Source organism: Brachycentrus maculatus, unplaced genomic scaffold, assembly GCF_059751285.1.
Source record: "Brachycentrus maculatus isolate JH-2025_06_01 unplaced genomic scaffold, ASM5975128v1 h1tg000139l, whole genome shotgun sequence".
NCBI lineage: Eukaryota > Metazoa > Arthropoda > Insecta > Trichoptera > Brachycentridae > Brachycentrus > Brachycentrus maculatus.
Window position 1 is genome coordinate 182,128 of NW_028280892.1, and position 16,936 is coordinate 199,063.

The window sequence follows — 16,936 nt, forward strand, 5'->3', positions numbered from 1 at the left end:
TGTAGTTTGAAGTTATTAGAATCACTATCGGACGTGGTGTGGTATCACATAGGGATGCGTGTTTCCTAAACACAATGTGTTTACTATTATCGTACATATTCAAATCACGTGATAATTATTTCGACAACATTCTTATTGTTATCAAAAATGTGTTGTGAATTGTGAAAAATACTAATAGTGTTGTGCAATAGACACTTGTTTATGTAGTACAAGCAAACAAAAACAGTATTTTTGTAGGTAGGTCACTTCATTATCGTCCGTTCTGTTTTTAACTAGAAACTATTTAACCGAGATTCAAATACGCAGAAACAATTTTGTAATAAAGAATATATCAGAAATATTATTGCTAGTTTTTTATTTGTTTAATAAAGTTACAATAAACATTACAATTTATTTCATTAGCTACACATATCTATCTACTTATAAAATATATTACATATACTTACTAGTTACAGAAGCGCCCTTGAGGTAGTATCTTACGAAAGTGGCGTTTTATAAATTATCCAAATTTATTATTATTTATACACTGTGCCTATCCAAAAAAGAGACTAGGGTCTTGTGCTTGGAGAGGGACTTACACTCAACGTTTATTGTTTGTATTTAATTAATGATATTTTTTTTAAACCCTTATCCACACCCCAATGGTGCATAGGGCACTGCGTAACACAAACGCAGTGTTATCTTGATCGTTAACCATGAAGGAAAGGTGATCAGCCCTCCGCTTCAGGTACCAGTCCAGGGTAATATCGAATAAATAGTACAGCGAAAAAATCACTTATATTTATTTTACCCCCCCTGGGAATCGAACCCGGGACCTCCAGAACGGTAGCCGAGCGTGCTGACCATTACACTACGGAGGCGAACATTAAAAATAAAATTAATGATATACCAGCATTTTTTCTTTGTATTTCATTTTCGTTTTATTGTTCATACATTACATTTCTTTGAATAATTAGATAAAAATAAAACACACATCGCTCACTCCTTTCAAGAACGTCATAAATCAAAAAACTTGATTTTTCAGGAGAACGTTTTTAAAGTTTAAAAATATAATATAATGTATTAAAAATAAATATCAAGCCACTAACTGAACTTTTTACAATGCAACAGATCTTTTTAGGTAAAACCTGAAGGTTTTTCTCCATTTGAAAAATATTTAGTATTTTTAAAAAAATAATTAAACAATACCCTTTCTTCAAAATGCAAAACAACACTTTCTGCCCTTTAGCGGGTAAATATTTAGTTAAAAATATGTCTCTTTTGCTAGGATATAGTACATTTTCAGGGCATTCCGAAAACATACACCACTGAAAATTGACGATTTTTGATTTATGACGTTCTTGAAAGGAGTGAGCGACATGTATTGAAATCAATTTTGAGTTTATTGCGAAAATTGAAGGTAGAATGCAAGAATACGAGTAGGTATGCATATTTCTAACGATCAAGATAACACTGCGTTTATATGACAGTGCCCTATGCACCATTTTGGGTGCGGATAAGGGTTTTATATGCATATTTTTATTTATTTATTTTAGCATGCACATAATAACAATTATAATAATATGTCCGCACCGAGTTTCATTTTTAAGAAGCATGATTTTCAGTTATTATTTTTATCACCCTATATCTTTTTTAAGTATTACTGATTATATGACTGAGTAGATATTACTGCTACATGTGAAAGAATTAATGAAGAATAGTATTTATTGTAACTGCAGACAGTTGGTAGAATTCCATATTGAATTGTTGGGTAATATATCCAAAATTATACACGGTTATTGGTTTGAATTCTACTTTTATTTACAAATATATGAAAATATGTGCCGCGTTTTGTCTTATTATGACATTATCAAACACTCTTTGTGTCTGATAATGTCTTAATAAGACGAAACGCGTCACATATTATCATACATATGTAATCAAAATTAGAATTCAATCCAATAACCGTGTTTAATTTTGGATATATTACCCAACAATTGAAGAATAATAGTTAGGAAAAGGATAAATGGAGCAATTCTCATTTCTTCATTTCCTATACTCTTGAAGTTAGAAAAACTGATTTATACGTAGGTATTAGACTTTAAAATACAATTTTTTCAATCGTTTTGATAAATCACTGCTGATTTTGGACGTGTTCCAATGTCAAAATGACTGGTTTATATTCAGATCAAGTAATTGAACAGTTTAAAGTGTAATTTCCTGGTGATATTAATACATTCGTGGGTAAGCTAGATCTAAATTGTGAAACTTACACTAATCAATGTGTTTTATCAATTTTAAAATAATATTTAAAATAAGTCTTTACGTTTTTGATAATCCTGCGCGATATTTTGTTCAGCTATTTTGAAACGCAAGGTCTGTCTAAAAATACACGCAAAAATAGTAGATTATTCATGTTTATTCTTTTATTTGTCATTTTCAAGGATAGAAATTTTACTTACATCTATGTATTATCTCAAATATATATTTTACATAAGGTAAACAAGCGTGTTGTTGACACAATTTCAGTTATCCAACTTATATTACATCGCTGGTTAAATGTTAAGGGGCCGCAACGCAAAAACAAAAACAAACAAAAAAAATTATTCCAAAAATGGTATCTAAATTGTCAACATTTTCATGTTCGAAAAAGACTCCCATGATTCTAAATGAAATGGACATTCCTAACGCTAGAATCATGGGTGTATTTTTCGAATGTGAAAACGTTGACGATTTAGATACCATTTTTGGAATAAAGAGTTTATTTTTTTGGCGTTGTGGCCGTTTGGCATTTAATAAGCGATATATGTGTATTATCTGATATTTGACACATTTTGAGTATCTTATTTTTATACGTTGCAAATACGCTTGCATTCCAAACAATGATTTTGTCTAAATAGATATTTTAGTTTAGTAAAGGTGGCTTTAAAAAATCTACAAAAATAAATTTTTGACGGACTGAATTTCGACTAACACTGGTGTCGTCGTTATCAGCGTAGACTCCTAAACAATAAAAAAAAGCCAATTATAGCTTTCTTAACACGTGGAGATATCAGGTGTGACGTTACTAGTCTGCTCTTGGTTGGTTGGAAGATATTGCTTATCAGTTATAATCCTAGCAATACACATTTATATTCCTTCATCCTTTTAACTCGATGGTGCTTAGGGCACTGCATCATATAAACGCACTGGTATATCGATCGTTAACGCGTGAAAAGGCGATCAGCCCTCCGCTTCAGGTTCCAGTCCAGGGTAATATTGAATAAATATTAGAGTAAAAAAAACACTTATATTTATTTAACCCCCCCCCCCCCTGGGAATCCAACCCGGGACCTCGAGAACGATAGAGGAGCGTGGTAACCATTACACTACGGAGGCGGACAAAAAAAATATCCTGTACATAATATAAAGTCAAATTAATTTTAAGAATCTTAAGCTAGCTAAAAAAACGATTTAATACGTCACGAAATCAATTAATTTCCATTTTTTCATTTCATATAAAATCTTATCGGTTATCCAGAATAACAATATTATCACCATGTTTATCTATAATATATTATTATATTTAAAGATAAAACATTCTCGCTCTAGGGGTCTATTGTATATATATTTACACGCATGACACATCACATTTTACATAATCTGTGACGGATGCGGCCTTTGCCTCATTGCTCATTAGAGGTGTCAATGATGGGCTAACTGCTATTTTTTCGTTTACCAATGTGAATGGTATTCGTAACTTTTTTTCTGTTTTTCTGTTTTTTCCAGCTGTCAAATATATTAGAAGCTATAAATGCGCAACATCCAAGGCTTTTTAAACAAAAAAGGTCCCGGAACTCACTTTATGTCAAGCTTTTTACTTTAAAAAATAGTTCATTACAATACCACATGTATATATATATATATATATATATATATATATATATATATATATATATATATATATATAATATATATATATATATATATATATATATATATTTATATACATATATATATATATATATATATATATATATATATATATATATATATATATATATATATATATATATATATATATATATATATATATATATATATATATATATATATATATATATATATATATATATATATATATATATATATATATATATATATATATATATATATATATATATATATATATATATATATATATATATATATATATATATATATATATATATATATATATATATATATATATATATATATATATATATATATATATATATATATATATATATATATATATATATATATATATATATATATATATATATATATATATATATATATATATATATATATATATATATATATATATATATATATATATATATATATAACGTGGTAATAGTTTTCTTTATAAATTGGGTGTAAATAATATGTAAAGTGGGTGTATAATAATAAAATAAACAATGTGTTGCTTTGTAATTAAAGTTTATTCTTAATTTATCTTTTTAATAACTTTATATCTATCTATCTATCTATCTATCTGATTCTGACAGTTAATAATATTATCGGAAGTCTTTTGTTTTATTCTGAGCGACGCATGCGACATCTGGTGGTAGAACTGTTTTATGTAGGTACTATTTGTAAGTACTTAATAAAATGAAAAGGTAGGTACCTAGTTATTTTATTACATCTCCCCCCTTGGGGATGAAAATTCATAGTAAAATTTTCACTCGTCCTCCGGATCATCTTCTTGTAGTGAAGGGACTGGTATAAGTTTAGTGATATGATAAAGTTTTTTTTTTTTTTTCTTTCTTTTTTCCTTCTTTTTTTCTTTCTTTTTTTTCTTTCTTGTTTTTTTTTTCTTTTTTCCGTTCTTTTTTTTCTTTCTTTTTTTTTTCTTCTTGACCCTTTTAAAGTAGACACAGTTTTTTTTCAATCCATTTGTTTTTTTCTTTTGAATTCCTTCATTTTTATTCTGATCTCTTAAAGTATCTTCTAATTTAACCAAATTTATAACTTTTAATTGTTCATCTGCATTTTCATTCGAGTTTAATACTGGATTCCTGCTTAGACAATCTACTTCTAAATTCTTCTTTCCTGGAGTATATTTTATTTTATCTTTCGTAGAAGTTTTTTCTACTTTATTTTTATTTTCATTTTTCAAGCACTGTTTCTGTGTTAATTGTATGTCTTCATTTATATTCTGATCTTTGAAAATATCTTCTAATTTAACCAAATTAACAACTTTTAATTGTTCATCTGCATTTTCCTTTGATTCTAATACTGGATTCCTGCTCAGACAATCTGCTTCGAAATTCTTCTTTCCTGGAGTATATTTTATTTTATATTTTGTAGAAATTTTTTCCACATTATTTTTATTTTTTTATTCTTCAAGCACTGTTTCTGTGTAATTTGTAAATCTTCATTTTTATTATTAATCTTATCATCATCCTTTGTTTTAAACCAGCACGTTGCTTCAGGGTGATATCGAGTTCCTTTATTTAAATTTTCACAAATCTTACATGGACTTTTATCTTTAATTTTATCACTAGTTCTTAGATTTTCACGTCTTCTTTGTTTATCTTCTAATCGTTTTCTTTGATCATCTTCTAATTTTTCTCTCTCACTCCGAACATATTGTAGTAATTGTTTTAATACATCTAATGTTTCATAATCCATTTCCAATTAACGAAATTGTCGTTTTATAACGTGGTAATACTTTTCTTTATAAATTGGGTGTAAATAATATGTAAAGTGGGTGTATAATAATAAAATAAACAATGTGTTGCTTTGTAATTAAAGTTTATTCTTAATTTATCTTTATAATAACTTTATATCTATCTATCTATCTATCTATCTGATTCTGACAGTTAATAATATTATCGGAAGTCTTTTGTTTTATTCTGAGCGACGCATGCGACATCTGGTGGTAGAACTGTTTTATGTAGGTACTATTTGTAAGTACTTTATAAAATGTATAGGTAGGTACCTAGTTATTTTATTACATATATATATATATATTTATATATATTATCCATGAAAAAATGTACCGGAACACCGTTCCACAAAAATGCCCTGACAACACCTAACCAAATTTGTGAATTAATTGACGTGATTAGTTTCGAGTGATCAACTCCAAAAACCGAACGACTTCTTTAAAAAAAGCTTTTTTAGTTTTTTAGTTTTTTTTATTCTACCGCCTACCAAACCTACCTTTTTTGAAAAAACATTTAAAAAACCACAAGTATTATTGCTTACTAAGTTAATTAAGAATTATGTAGTATTATGTTTATCTTCTTATAAAAATTGTGATCAAGTATTTCAAATACTTAAAATTGGTCAGGTGAGGAGTTGAAATAATCTTCGGGTAAGTATGAGGAGATGCTTGAATGTGAAAGATGCAAAAATTGGTGTGATGTTTTAATCTCCCTCCATACTCATGCAGAGAATGTGGCATGATGGTTTTTGAGTTAGTTAGTTTTTCTCATTCTATTCTATATCCGGATTCAGCGGTGCACAGTAAAATTTATTTCGTTATTTGATTTGCACAGTTCCGGGATCGTATCTAGTTTGGACAGCCCTGGTCTAAAAAGGCTACAAATATATTTATCTATCTATTTCATTTCTATGGAAATAGTTCCTATTCAAATAAACAAAAGTAAAAATGTACAATTTAAGTACCTAAGTAAGGTCATTATTCATTCCTTCAAGATTCTCTTTAAAATGTGCATTTATACTTTTAAATAGATGTTTTTTTATTGTTACAGCTACTGATGCCAACGTCATTGAATTATGTGATAGTTAACGTGTTTTCTATACCCTAATATTAGACTTTTTAAAATGAAGGCGTTAAAATTGAAAAACGTGACATTTGCGACAGTGGTTGTGTTGTTGTGTGTATTTCAGTTCAGTTTCTGTAATAAACTAGAGACACATTCGGTTTACTATGGACTTTCATTAACGGCTTCAAAAATACAAAACCCCAGTGTATGTGCGAAGGAGCTCTCTTCAATTAAGAATGGAATCGATGTACGAGATAGATGGGCTCTAAAATGTAAGTTATCAATTCACATTTTTGTATTTATGAAAATAAATAATAATAATATGATAATAAGACGACAAGTGCGAAAGATTTAGGCTTTCCGCATCGCAGGTTTTGATTTGTACAACCCTGATACTTTGGCCAGGGGTGTATCCATACCCATTTTTAATGTTTTTTAGGAACTTTTATTTAGAAAACCTTTCTGATTTAAACCCTTCTCAATACGTTTTTTTAATCAAACCTTTTTTAATTTACAACCTAAAATACTTCAAATTCAATTAGTCCTTGAAAAAAAAATGAAAGACTGAAAATTGACATCCTTTAATTTTTTCCATTTATTTATATTTTTTAAAGTATGAAGTAAAGTACCAAACAAGTCGCTCACACCTTTCAAGAACGTCATAAATCAAAAATCGTCAATTTTAAGTTGTGCGTGTTTTCGGAATGCCCAGAAAATGTACTATATCCCATTGAAAGAGGCAAATTTTTAACACAATATTTACCCACTACAGGGCAGAAAGTGTTGTTTTTGCAGTTTGAAGAAAAGGTATTGTTTAATTATTTTTTAATATGTAATAAATATTTTTCAAATAAAGACAAATCCTTCAGGTTTTACCTTAAAAGATCTGTGGCACAGTAAAAAGTTCATTAAGTGGCTTGATATTTATTTTTAATACATTGCATTATAATTTTAAACTTTAAAAATGTTCTCCTGAAAAATCAAGTTTTTTTATTTATGACGTTCTTGAAAGGAGTGAGCGAAGTGTCCTTGCAGTAGAGGAAATGCACCTAAAAAATGTCATAATTAACAGGCATTAATTGTATTCAGAAATAATAAATTAATCATACCTTAGATTGCCATAATTTTTAATCACTCGAAATTTAATTTTTCGGTAGGTACATATGACCTTGCTGATAATTTATTAATACATATTAAATATTACGTATTAATAAGTAATCTTACAACGTGAATATATTCCTAAATAAATGTTGATTTTAAATATTACATAGTACCGTCAAAAAAAAACATGTTTTTTTAATCATTAAAAACGTCTACTACGCATTCATCAAATTGTATTGCAAAACAAATTTTTATCCGTACTCCGATAATATTATATTATCTTTTGCCACTACCAAGAAGTAAGATTTTTTTAATGTTTTTTTTAAAGTAGGTACACTACATTTACACATTTACATTTTGTACACGTTAAAAACACATAGAAATAGAAAACTTATCTGCGGACAAGGGTACCTAATGTCGGTTCACAGTTATTTTACCTAAGTTTTTTTTATTATTTATGCTGCCAAATAAATCATTTAAAAAAATATTCACAGTTAGATGGTCACAAATATTCACCTCTAGTTTTTTTTATTATCTATTTGGCAGTAAAAATAATTTTAAATAAAACTGCCAAATAAATAATTAAAAACAAACTAGAGGTAAAACAATTGTGAACAGACTGAATGTACGCTTTAGTTTTTTTCTCCCTTTTCGTCCATCAGAGGATGAACTACATAAAACATCACAGGAAAAAAGGCATATATGCCCGTTAAGTAGGTCCTTGGCTTAAGAAGAAAGCACGATGATTATTACCTTTTTTGTACGTCATATTCCTGAAAACATAATCCGGAAGATAGTGCGGAAGCAAATGCATCCGCTCTCATTATGATCGATCGTCACCAGTGACGGTACTTGGGTCCTTTTATCAAGAGGTTTCGAAAATCAACAAATTGGTGACGGAAATTTTAATAACGGTAGAGCTGAATATATATTTTTAAAATGAGAATTGCTTACTATGTACAAGGTTTATAGATCAATTAGTGGATTATTATTAATTCTTTTAACTAATAACAATGTTTCTATTTGAATCTGTGTTGGGTACAGGAGGGATAATCTAATGTGGGCCAATCAGGAACTTCTCAGCATTTGCTCATTGCTGGGAGGAAACCACGTAAAACTCCTCAGGAGACGGCGGACTGTTGACTGTCATCAGCACACTTTCCATTTCACTAGAAGAGGGTTCGGCATTTTGTGTCCTAGCTTGGGTGGAGCTATATTAACATAATAATAATCAAGCACTTGTTTTGTTAAAAAAAAAAACAAGTGCTTGATTATCCTGAAATAACCAGTTTATGTGAACAATCATCCGATTACTGATATAAATATCTCAGTCTGGCATAGGGCCCGATTAGATCTACCTCCTAGATTACTTGAAACAGGGCTACCACTACTTATATACCCATAATATGAATTAAAAAGATTTCTCAAACCTATCTTACAGCTTGTTTCATCCGAATTGATTATCTAGAAAGCATTGCACGTCAGTTCTGCTACTTAATTTTTTTTATTTGGATTTTTTTCCCTTAAGTACTTTGCAATATTTCTAGTCATTATGTTTACTCGTAGACCACCAGATAACCTGGACAGACTTGTCATAACCGTAGGCCTAGAAAGTCGGAGAGCTAGAGATAGATCTCCAACACGATGGACTGACCGGATGAAATAGATCACATGCCTCTCCGTTGTGGGAAGGCTACACAATGCAGGGACCAATGGCGGAGTGTTGTCCGAGGTTCCAGAAGAAGCCAGCAGGGGAGTCACGATCCTCAGAAATGAGGAAAAAGTAGAAGAAGTCATTTTGTACCACCTTTAAAATATTTTTTGTTATTATTATTATTTAGTAATGGACGCATCAGGCGCCCCCAGTACCGGTCTTTACTGGGGAAACACATATTGGCTAGGGTCCCGAAAACAATGTTTAACGGCAACATCTACTAAAAGGGTTCCAGTCAGCCGTAACTTCGGCCCATACACTGATGAAACACCAGACAGTATTCCACCATTCGACGTGCACTACTATGCAGCTTACTTCGTACACAACTCCACACTTCAAGTGTTCGTGCATTGGGATAACGAGGTAAGCAATCTACTACACAATCACACCTGATTTTAGTCTGTAGCTAAGTTGTTAAAAAAGTACGAATTACAAAATGGCGGTTTAAAATTCGCAGTGTTGCTATAACAATAAAATAAAAACTCTAATATAGGCAAGGAAGTATTTTTTCAAATGAATTTGGAATGCTGGCAATTTTAAGTTACTATTCTTAATGTAATAAAAAATAGAACTAAATTTATTCATACATTTATGTATTACCAATGTACCGATATCACTATCTATATTACCACTATCACAATATGATAGTGGCGTGGCGCCTTTTCCAGCTCTTCTCATGATTTTTTTTTATATGAACACAAAGTTACTAAAAAATTAAACATTTAGGTTTTACTATAAAACTTATGGGCATAAAGCTGCATATAAATTCCTTTTCGCCATATTGCTTTCAATTTTCTTATTAAGGTATTTCTTGGAAAATATTACCATTCAAATATAACTACTACTACCATCATGCCGTTTTACCACAGGAGTAGACAGATAGGATGGAACGCCACACTCTTCTGTCCTGACATACACTTCTCTCCTCCTTCACATCCATACATCTAGTCATACATATATGCCCTCCGATTACGAAGACTTCGGACACAGGGATCTGGGATCTGGGCGTTAGATTTGTGAGCACCCTGACATTTCACGATCATATAGAGGCATTCAGTGGTAATGCATTGAAAATGCTAGGATTTGTTCTGCGTACTGCAAGGGTTTTCGAAAATACCCGCGTGCTGAGAACTCTTTATAACTCCTTGGTGCGAAGTAGACTCGAGAGTGGCTCGATGATTTGGGGGCCACACGAGCTTAAGTACTCTCTTATGGTAGAGAAAGTCCAAAAGAAGTTTTTGAGGTATCTCTACATGAGAGAGTACGGCTATTATCCTTGGCTCTACCCGACCCAGTTTCTCCAGGGTATGCTTGGCTACAATAGTTTAGAGACTAGAAGGAATGTGTATTTGATTACGCATTTTTATCGATTGTTGCGCGGTATGATCGATAATCCTGGTTAGTTTGTAATGTATATATTAATTATTGAATAAATTGAATTTAATTGAATTTAATTGAATTGACACCGCAAGATTTTTGGGTTCTGATTGATCTGATCTATTTTCTTAGTTATTCTCTCGCTATCCATTCGCTCCACATGTCTAATAAAAACAATTATTATCTCTAAACATCAAACTGCTATTATATCAAACTGTCCCAACAACCTCTTTAGATGATGATAACACTTGGATTGTGTTTACCTACCTCGTGCACAGAATTTGAAGTATACGATATGTTAGAAACCTATTTCGATTCGGGTGTTCTCCAACAACAACATGTATATAACATGTCACTCAAAATGGAGGGGGTAAAAAAAACTGAGGACGACTTTTCGTGGACACAGACAACAATTTTCAAGACTTTTATGTAAGTATTTGCATATCGTCATCATACAGAAAAGTACAGGGTGTTTTGTTTAGAGGTATACAAATTTAAATTTCCCGTAATAATTGACGGTGGCACTCGCCGTGTGGCATGTTGCGCCATCTTGTTGAAACCTCAGCTCTGTCACATCAATGCCATTCAGTTGAGGAACAAAGATGTCAGTAATTATGGTTCGGTAGCGCTCTCCATTGACTATAAAATTCTGGCCGGCACCGTCTTAAAAAATATATGGGCCAGTGGTGATATGGCTGTATAAAATGTAAAAATAATGCCAATATGGTGCTCCTGCCTATAAAGCACACCAAACAGTGACTTTTAGTGAATGTAAGGGGGTCTTGACAAAGTCTTCTGGGTTTTCTCCACTCCAAATTCGAGCAAAATTTTGGTTAAGGCTATGTCAATAAGCAATTCTGCTTACTTATTGACATAGCCTCAAACAAAAATGTCCCTCATCGGTGAACAAAATTTTGCGTTGAAAAAGAGGATCAAGCTGAATATTGTTTTCGGCCCATTCGCGAACATACGACGCGCATAATGGTCATTCAGTCTGTTCATGGTGAAATGGCAAAACGTACTGACTACAAATCAACTATCAACTGTCAAATTGACAGTATGTAGAAGCAATTTTGCCAGTTTGAAAACCAAACCTCTAATAAAAACACCCTATAGTTCTCATTAGCTTCAAGCAAGATTCATACATGACTCAACCTGGTATTTTTTCTCTAGCACATCTCTTGTCGTTATTTTTCTGCTGACAATCGTTGGAACTATATACGATTTGAATACTCGTAAGAAAACTAGACATCAAGTAGATGCCAATCATGGTATGTAACAATTTTCAACATTCTTGCTACTTTTTATGTTTTGTATTTTTTTGTTTAATAAAGTTATTATACAGGTGGCGCAAAATTAATCACCCTATTGGAAGATGTTTCAATTTTTGAAAATAGCATCGTATTTCAATCATATTTGATACTTGTGAACAAGACAGCTTCAGTATACAAAAATATTAATAAAACGGGCACAAATGTGTATCAACACTGGCGGCAGCCACTTGACGTATCTATATCATCTTTTCCACTTAACCGAAAAAATGTTAAGTCCAAGTAAAGATTTCCATCACTCGTATTTGATTTATTTAGTAAAAAAGTTATACAAATACAAAATTGGGCTAGTAATTTTGTGCCACCCTAAATTAACTGGTATACTGCAGCTGTCTAGTTCACAAATGTCAAATATGATTAGCGTACAACCCTATTTGAAGAAATTATGGCATCTTCCGATTGGGTGATTAATTTTGCACCACCTTGTAGGTATAAATTTAAACAAAAAAAACGAGATGCCTTCGCGAGTGTGTTTTTACCTAGAATTTTTCACTCATGAATTACATGAAATTATAGTAACTTTAAACATAAAGAGTAAATCTACTCACTAGTAGGCATAGGCTATAAAACTAAAAAAGTTGAAGGCTGAGTAGGGCAGTAAATAAGCCGTAGCTTGATTTCGCTTGGACGTTAGGAAATAAAAAAAAACGAAATGCCTTTAATTAAAAGTAACAGCGAAGTTTATAAATAAATTTATTTCTATTCTCGAAATAATAACATGAAATTGTTTTGTAATTTTTACAGGAGTTATTCATTATATTGACCCAAAAAATTATGAGAGATCTTTTATATCGAGATTTATTTTATGCTTTAGTATTCCTACTAATACGAAATCACTTTTGGATACCAATTTAAAAGAAGACAGTGGTAGTATGCCATCAATTTTCGGCTTAAGGTAAGTGAAAAAAATATACACCAACCAATAATAAAAATTATAATAATAAATCATTGCATTTGACTGGAGATTTATCATTTTTTGCTATTATTACAGCGTTCTACTTTATATATTTTAAATTTTAAAGCATTGTTAACCTTGTGATATGGTAATATAATACTCTCCGTATCATTCGTCGTTCATTTTGTATAATACCATTTGAAAATCCTTCTTTACGACTACCTGTTTTGGAATAACCGTTACATCATCAGGTCAACTGTATACTATTATATTAATAAAATACTTAGTACAAAGGAACACCAGGCAATCCAATTTGTTTGTTTTAAATAAACAAAAAATGAATATATCTAATTTAATTTCATATATGAAATAATATATCAATCATGAGAATTCAAAAAATGCAAAAAATCTGGAAACCGAAAAATTTAAATTTGGCAATATTTTCCCCCTAAGATAGCTAGCACGTTTCAATTCCGAAATCAGAAAACGTGAACAAAAAACGCTCATCAGCTAGCTACTTAATTACTAAAACGTGTTTTTTATCTATGGAAATAAAACTGTCATTTGAGTTTGCGTTATGTCAAAAAATATCCGGCTTCGTTACCGCTGAACACTAAATACAATACTGAAAATGAGTACAATTGACATGAATAGTGAAGACTGGTCGATTGCGTGCTCAGATGACGAACTCAGCAAATCTGGAGCTCTAGAAGGCGACAGATGGGCGCCGGACCCGGTCGAATTGGAAAATTTATACAACACGATCGAGAAAACCGGGACAATACAATTAGAATGGAGATGTCCGGGTAGGAGACTTCCTTCTCCGGTCGTTCACAGTGACGAGAACGTTCAGGAAACCCAGTCTTCCGTCACCACGCCGGAGAAATCCAATTTCGACTTCAAAGACGAAATGAGCTCTTTGAGGTTGCGCGTTCGGAAAGAGGGCGAAGACACTCTACGTGGATCGGCGAAAAAAAAGACGTCATCGTTCGACAGAATCGTTTCAAATATAATTCGACACAAGAGAATACAACAAACGGAGCGTGATTCTGACAACCAATAATCATTAACTACATGACAATCTGGTGTCTCATTGAAAATAAACAATCCATGTTTTAACACGTTGACTGCCGACTACGAGATAACTCGTAGATTGCGTTCTTTGCTAGGACGCCGACTACGAGTTATCTCGTACTGTGTTTACTTGCCATATTCGAGCAGCTACGATAAAATTCCTAGTATATCAGTGCTAATATGGATAGATGGAAGAAAACGCATGGGAAGAAAAAAAAAATCAATGCTGGCTTACATGAACAGAAAATTTATCAATAAATTAACAGAAAATAATAATAAATATGTAAAATAATTAGTTTTTGATAATATAATATGATTAAATGGAATTGGCTTTTTAAACCGGAATTCTGAAAATTTCCATGGCAGTCATCGTGTTAAAATGTTGGCGCTTGAAGGTTTATAAGGATAGCGATTAATAAAACAAAAGTCCGCCTCCGTAGTGCAATGGTCAGCACACTCGGCTACCACACTGGAGGTCCCGGGTTCAATTCCCAGGAGGGGGGTCAAATAAATATATGTGAGTTTTTGACTCTAATATTTATTCAATATTACCCTGGACTGGTACCTGAAGCGGAGGGTTGATCACCTTCCCTTCAATATAATAATGATCAAGATTACACTGCGTTTATATGATGCAATGCGCCATCGGGTGCGGATAAGGGTTTGAAGAGGATGAAGATAAATACATATAAAATTTTCTAAGTGAAATATCCAGGAGCATTGTTAAAAGATAATTCCTTTTTGCAACGGAACATTATCTGTGTTACAGAATTTGTAGCTAATGCACCGGTATTGTAAGATATAAGTGAATACCAAATGATAATAATAAAGTTTTTTATAAGAAAAATTAATTAAGAACTATTTTTAAATGAAAATAAACATATACATTATGAAACTGGATTTTCTTTTTAATTTATGGCCCATTAAAATGTTATATAAACTTAATTAATTGTCTCACGAAAATTACACTGCTTCACAGAACATATCGCTCACTCCTTTCAAGAACGTCATAAATAAAAAATCGTCAATTTTTAGTTGTGCGTGTTTTCGGAATGCCCAGAAAATGTACTATATCTCATCAAAAGAGGCATATTTTTAACTTAATATTTACCCACTTACAGGACAGATAATGTTGTTTTTGCATTTTGAAGAAAAGTATTGTTTAATTATTTTTTTAAATATACAAAAAAAAATTCGAATGCAGAAAAAACCTTCAGGTTTTACCTAAAAAAATCTGTGGCACAGTAAAAAATTCAATTAGTGACTTGATATGTATTTTTAATACATTGTGTTATATTTTTAAACTTTAAAAACGTTCTCCTGAAAAATCAAGTTTTTTGATTTATGACGTTCTTGAAAGGAGTGAGCGATATGGTGCAATCAAACACTTAGAACTTACAATTGATTTTTCAAATTTCTTCGAAAAGTGTCAACAATACATGAAAAAATAAATTATGGATGTAAGTTTTTATGAAAATTTATTAATGTGTACATTAATAAACACCTCCTTTTTAGTTTTTTTTGGAAGATATTAAAATATTGGAGAAAAAATTTTAAAAAAATTTTTCAGAACAATATCAAATTATGTCATTGTAGACATGTTATTATTGTATGTTTTTAATGGATGCAAGATATCGCTTTAGACGTATATTTTGACATAAACTAAGGAATAAATTTTTGGTAAATTCTAATTTTATTATTCAACTAATTTACATTCTCACAAATCGCTCACTCCTTTCAAGAACATCATAAATCAAAAAACTTGATTTTTCAGGAGAATGTTTTTAAAGTATAAAAACATAATATAATGTAATAAAAATGAATATCAAGCCACTTGTTGAACTTTGAACTGTGCAACAGATCTTTTTAGGCAAAACCTGAAGGTTTTTTTTCTCCATTTGAAAAATATTTTATATGTTTTAAAAAAAATAATTAAACGATACTTTTTCTTCAAAATGCAAAAACAACACTTTCTGCCCTGTAGCGGGTAAATATTAAGTTAAAAATATGGCGCTTTTGCTGGGATATAGTACATTTTCTGGGCATTCCAAAAACATGCACAACTGAAAATTGACAGTTTTTGATTTATGACGTTCTTGAAAGGAGTGAGCGAAATATGTAATATATTTTTAGCCAATAATTATGCTGCATAATAAAAGTATTTGTCGTACAAAAATAAATATAAAATTGTGATCTCGAATAAACAAATAACAGTTTAAAGTGGTCGGAAAAAAATTGTAGCCGTTTTTCTTCAATAAAAAATATATAATTTATATTTGAAGTACTAACTTTATTGTCCGCCTCCGTAGTATAATGGTCAGCATGATCCGCTACCGTACTAGAGGTCCCGGGTTCGATTCTCAGGGGGGGTCAAATAAATATAAGTGATTTTTTCACTCTTATATTTATTCAATATTACCTTGGACTGGTACCGGAAGCGGAGGGCTGATCACCTTTCCTTCATGTGTTGACGATCAAGATAACACTGCGTTTATATGATTCAGTGCCCTATGCACCATTGGGATGCGGATAAGGGTTTGAATGAATCGGTTAGCTTTGAAACCTGTTGACATTATAATTAAGTTTTAATAAAATAATACTATTGATTATAAAACAAAGTTACCTACATTTTAATTATTAAAAACATATATTTTTTAATTAATTTTTACTACAAATAGTGGTATTTACTGAGTAAAACTTG

The 16,936-nt window shown here is 31.0% G+C and overlaps 2 protein-coding genes across 3 annotated transcripts in view; both read left to right on the forward strand.

Annotated features, from left to right (window-relative positions):
• LOC148309076 (nose resistant to fluoxetine protein 6-like) overlaps positions 1–16,936 on the forward strand; it is a 28,661-nt gene that overhangs the window by 1,492 nt on the left and 10,233 nt on the right. The window contains exons 1-6 of one of the 2 annotated variants that reach the window (XM_088260624.1): positions 2–237; positions 6,729–7,015; positions 9,686–9,921; positions 11,171–11,364; positions 12,109–12,206; positions 13,011–13,161. In XM_088260624.1, the coding sequence (XP_088116750.1) occupies positions 6,802–7,015; positions 9,686–9,921; positions 11,171–11,364; positions 12,109–12,206; positions 13,011–13,161 (893 nt within the window). In that variant the 5' untranslated portion in view covers positions 2–237; positions 6,729–6,801. Of the gene's footprint in view, position 1; positions 238–6,728; positions 7,016–9,685; positions 9,922–11,170; positions 11,365–12,108; positions 12,207–13,010; positions 13,162–16,936 lie in introns of those variants that run through there. The other variant, XM_088260625.1, reaches the window with a different exon arrangement.
• Pa1 (PTIP binding protein Pa1) lies at positions 13,706–14,494 on the forward strand. The gene has a single exon (XM_088260630.1). It carries the CDS (start codon positions 13,793–13,795, stop codon positions 14,222–14,224), a length of 432 nt encoding a protein of 143 aa, XP_088116756.1. The 5' UTR covers positions 13,706–13,792; the 3' UTR covers positions 14,225–14,494.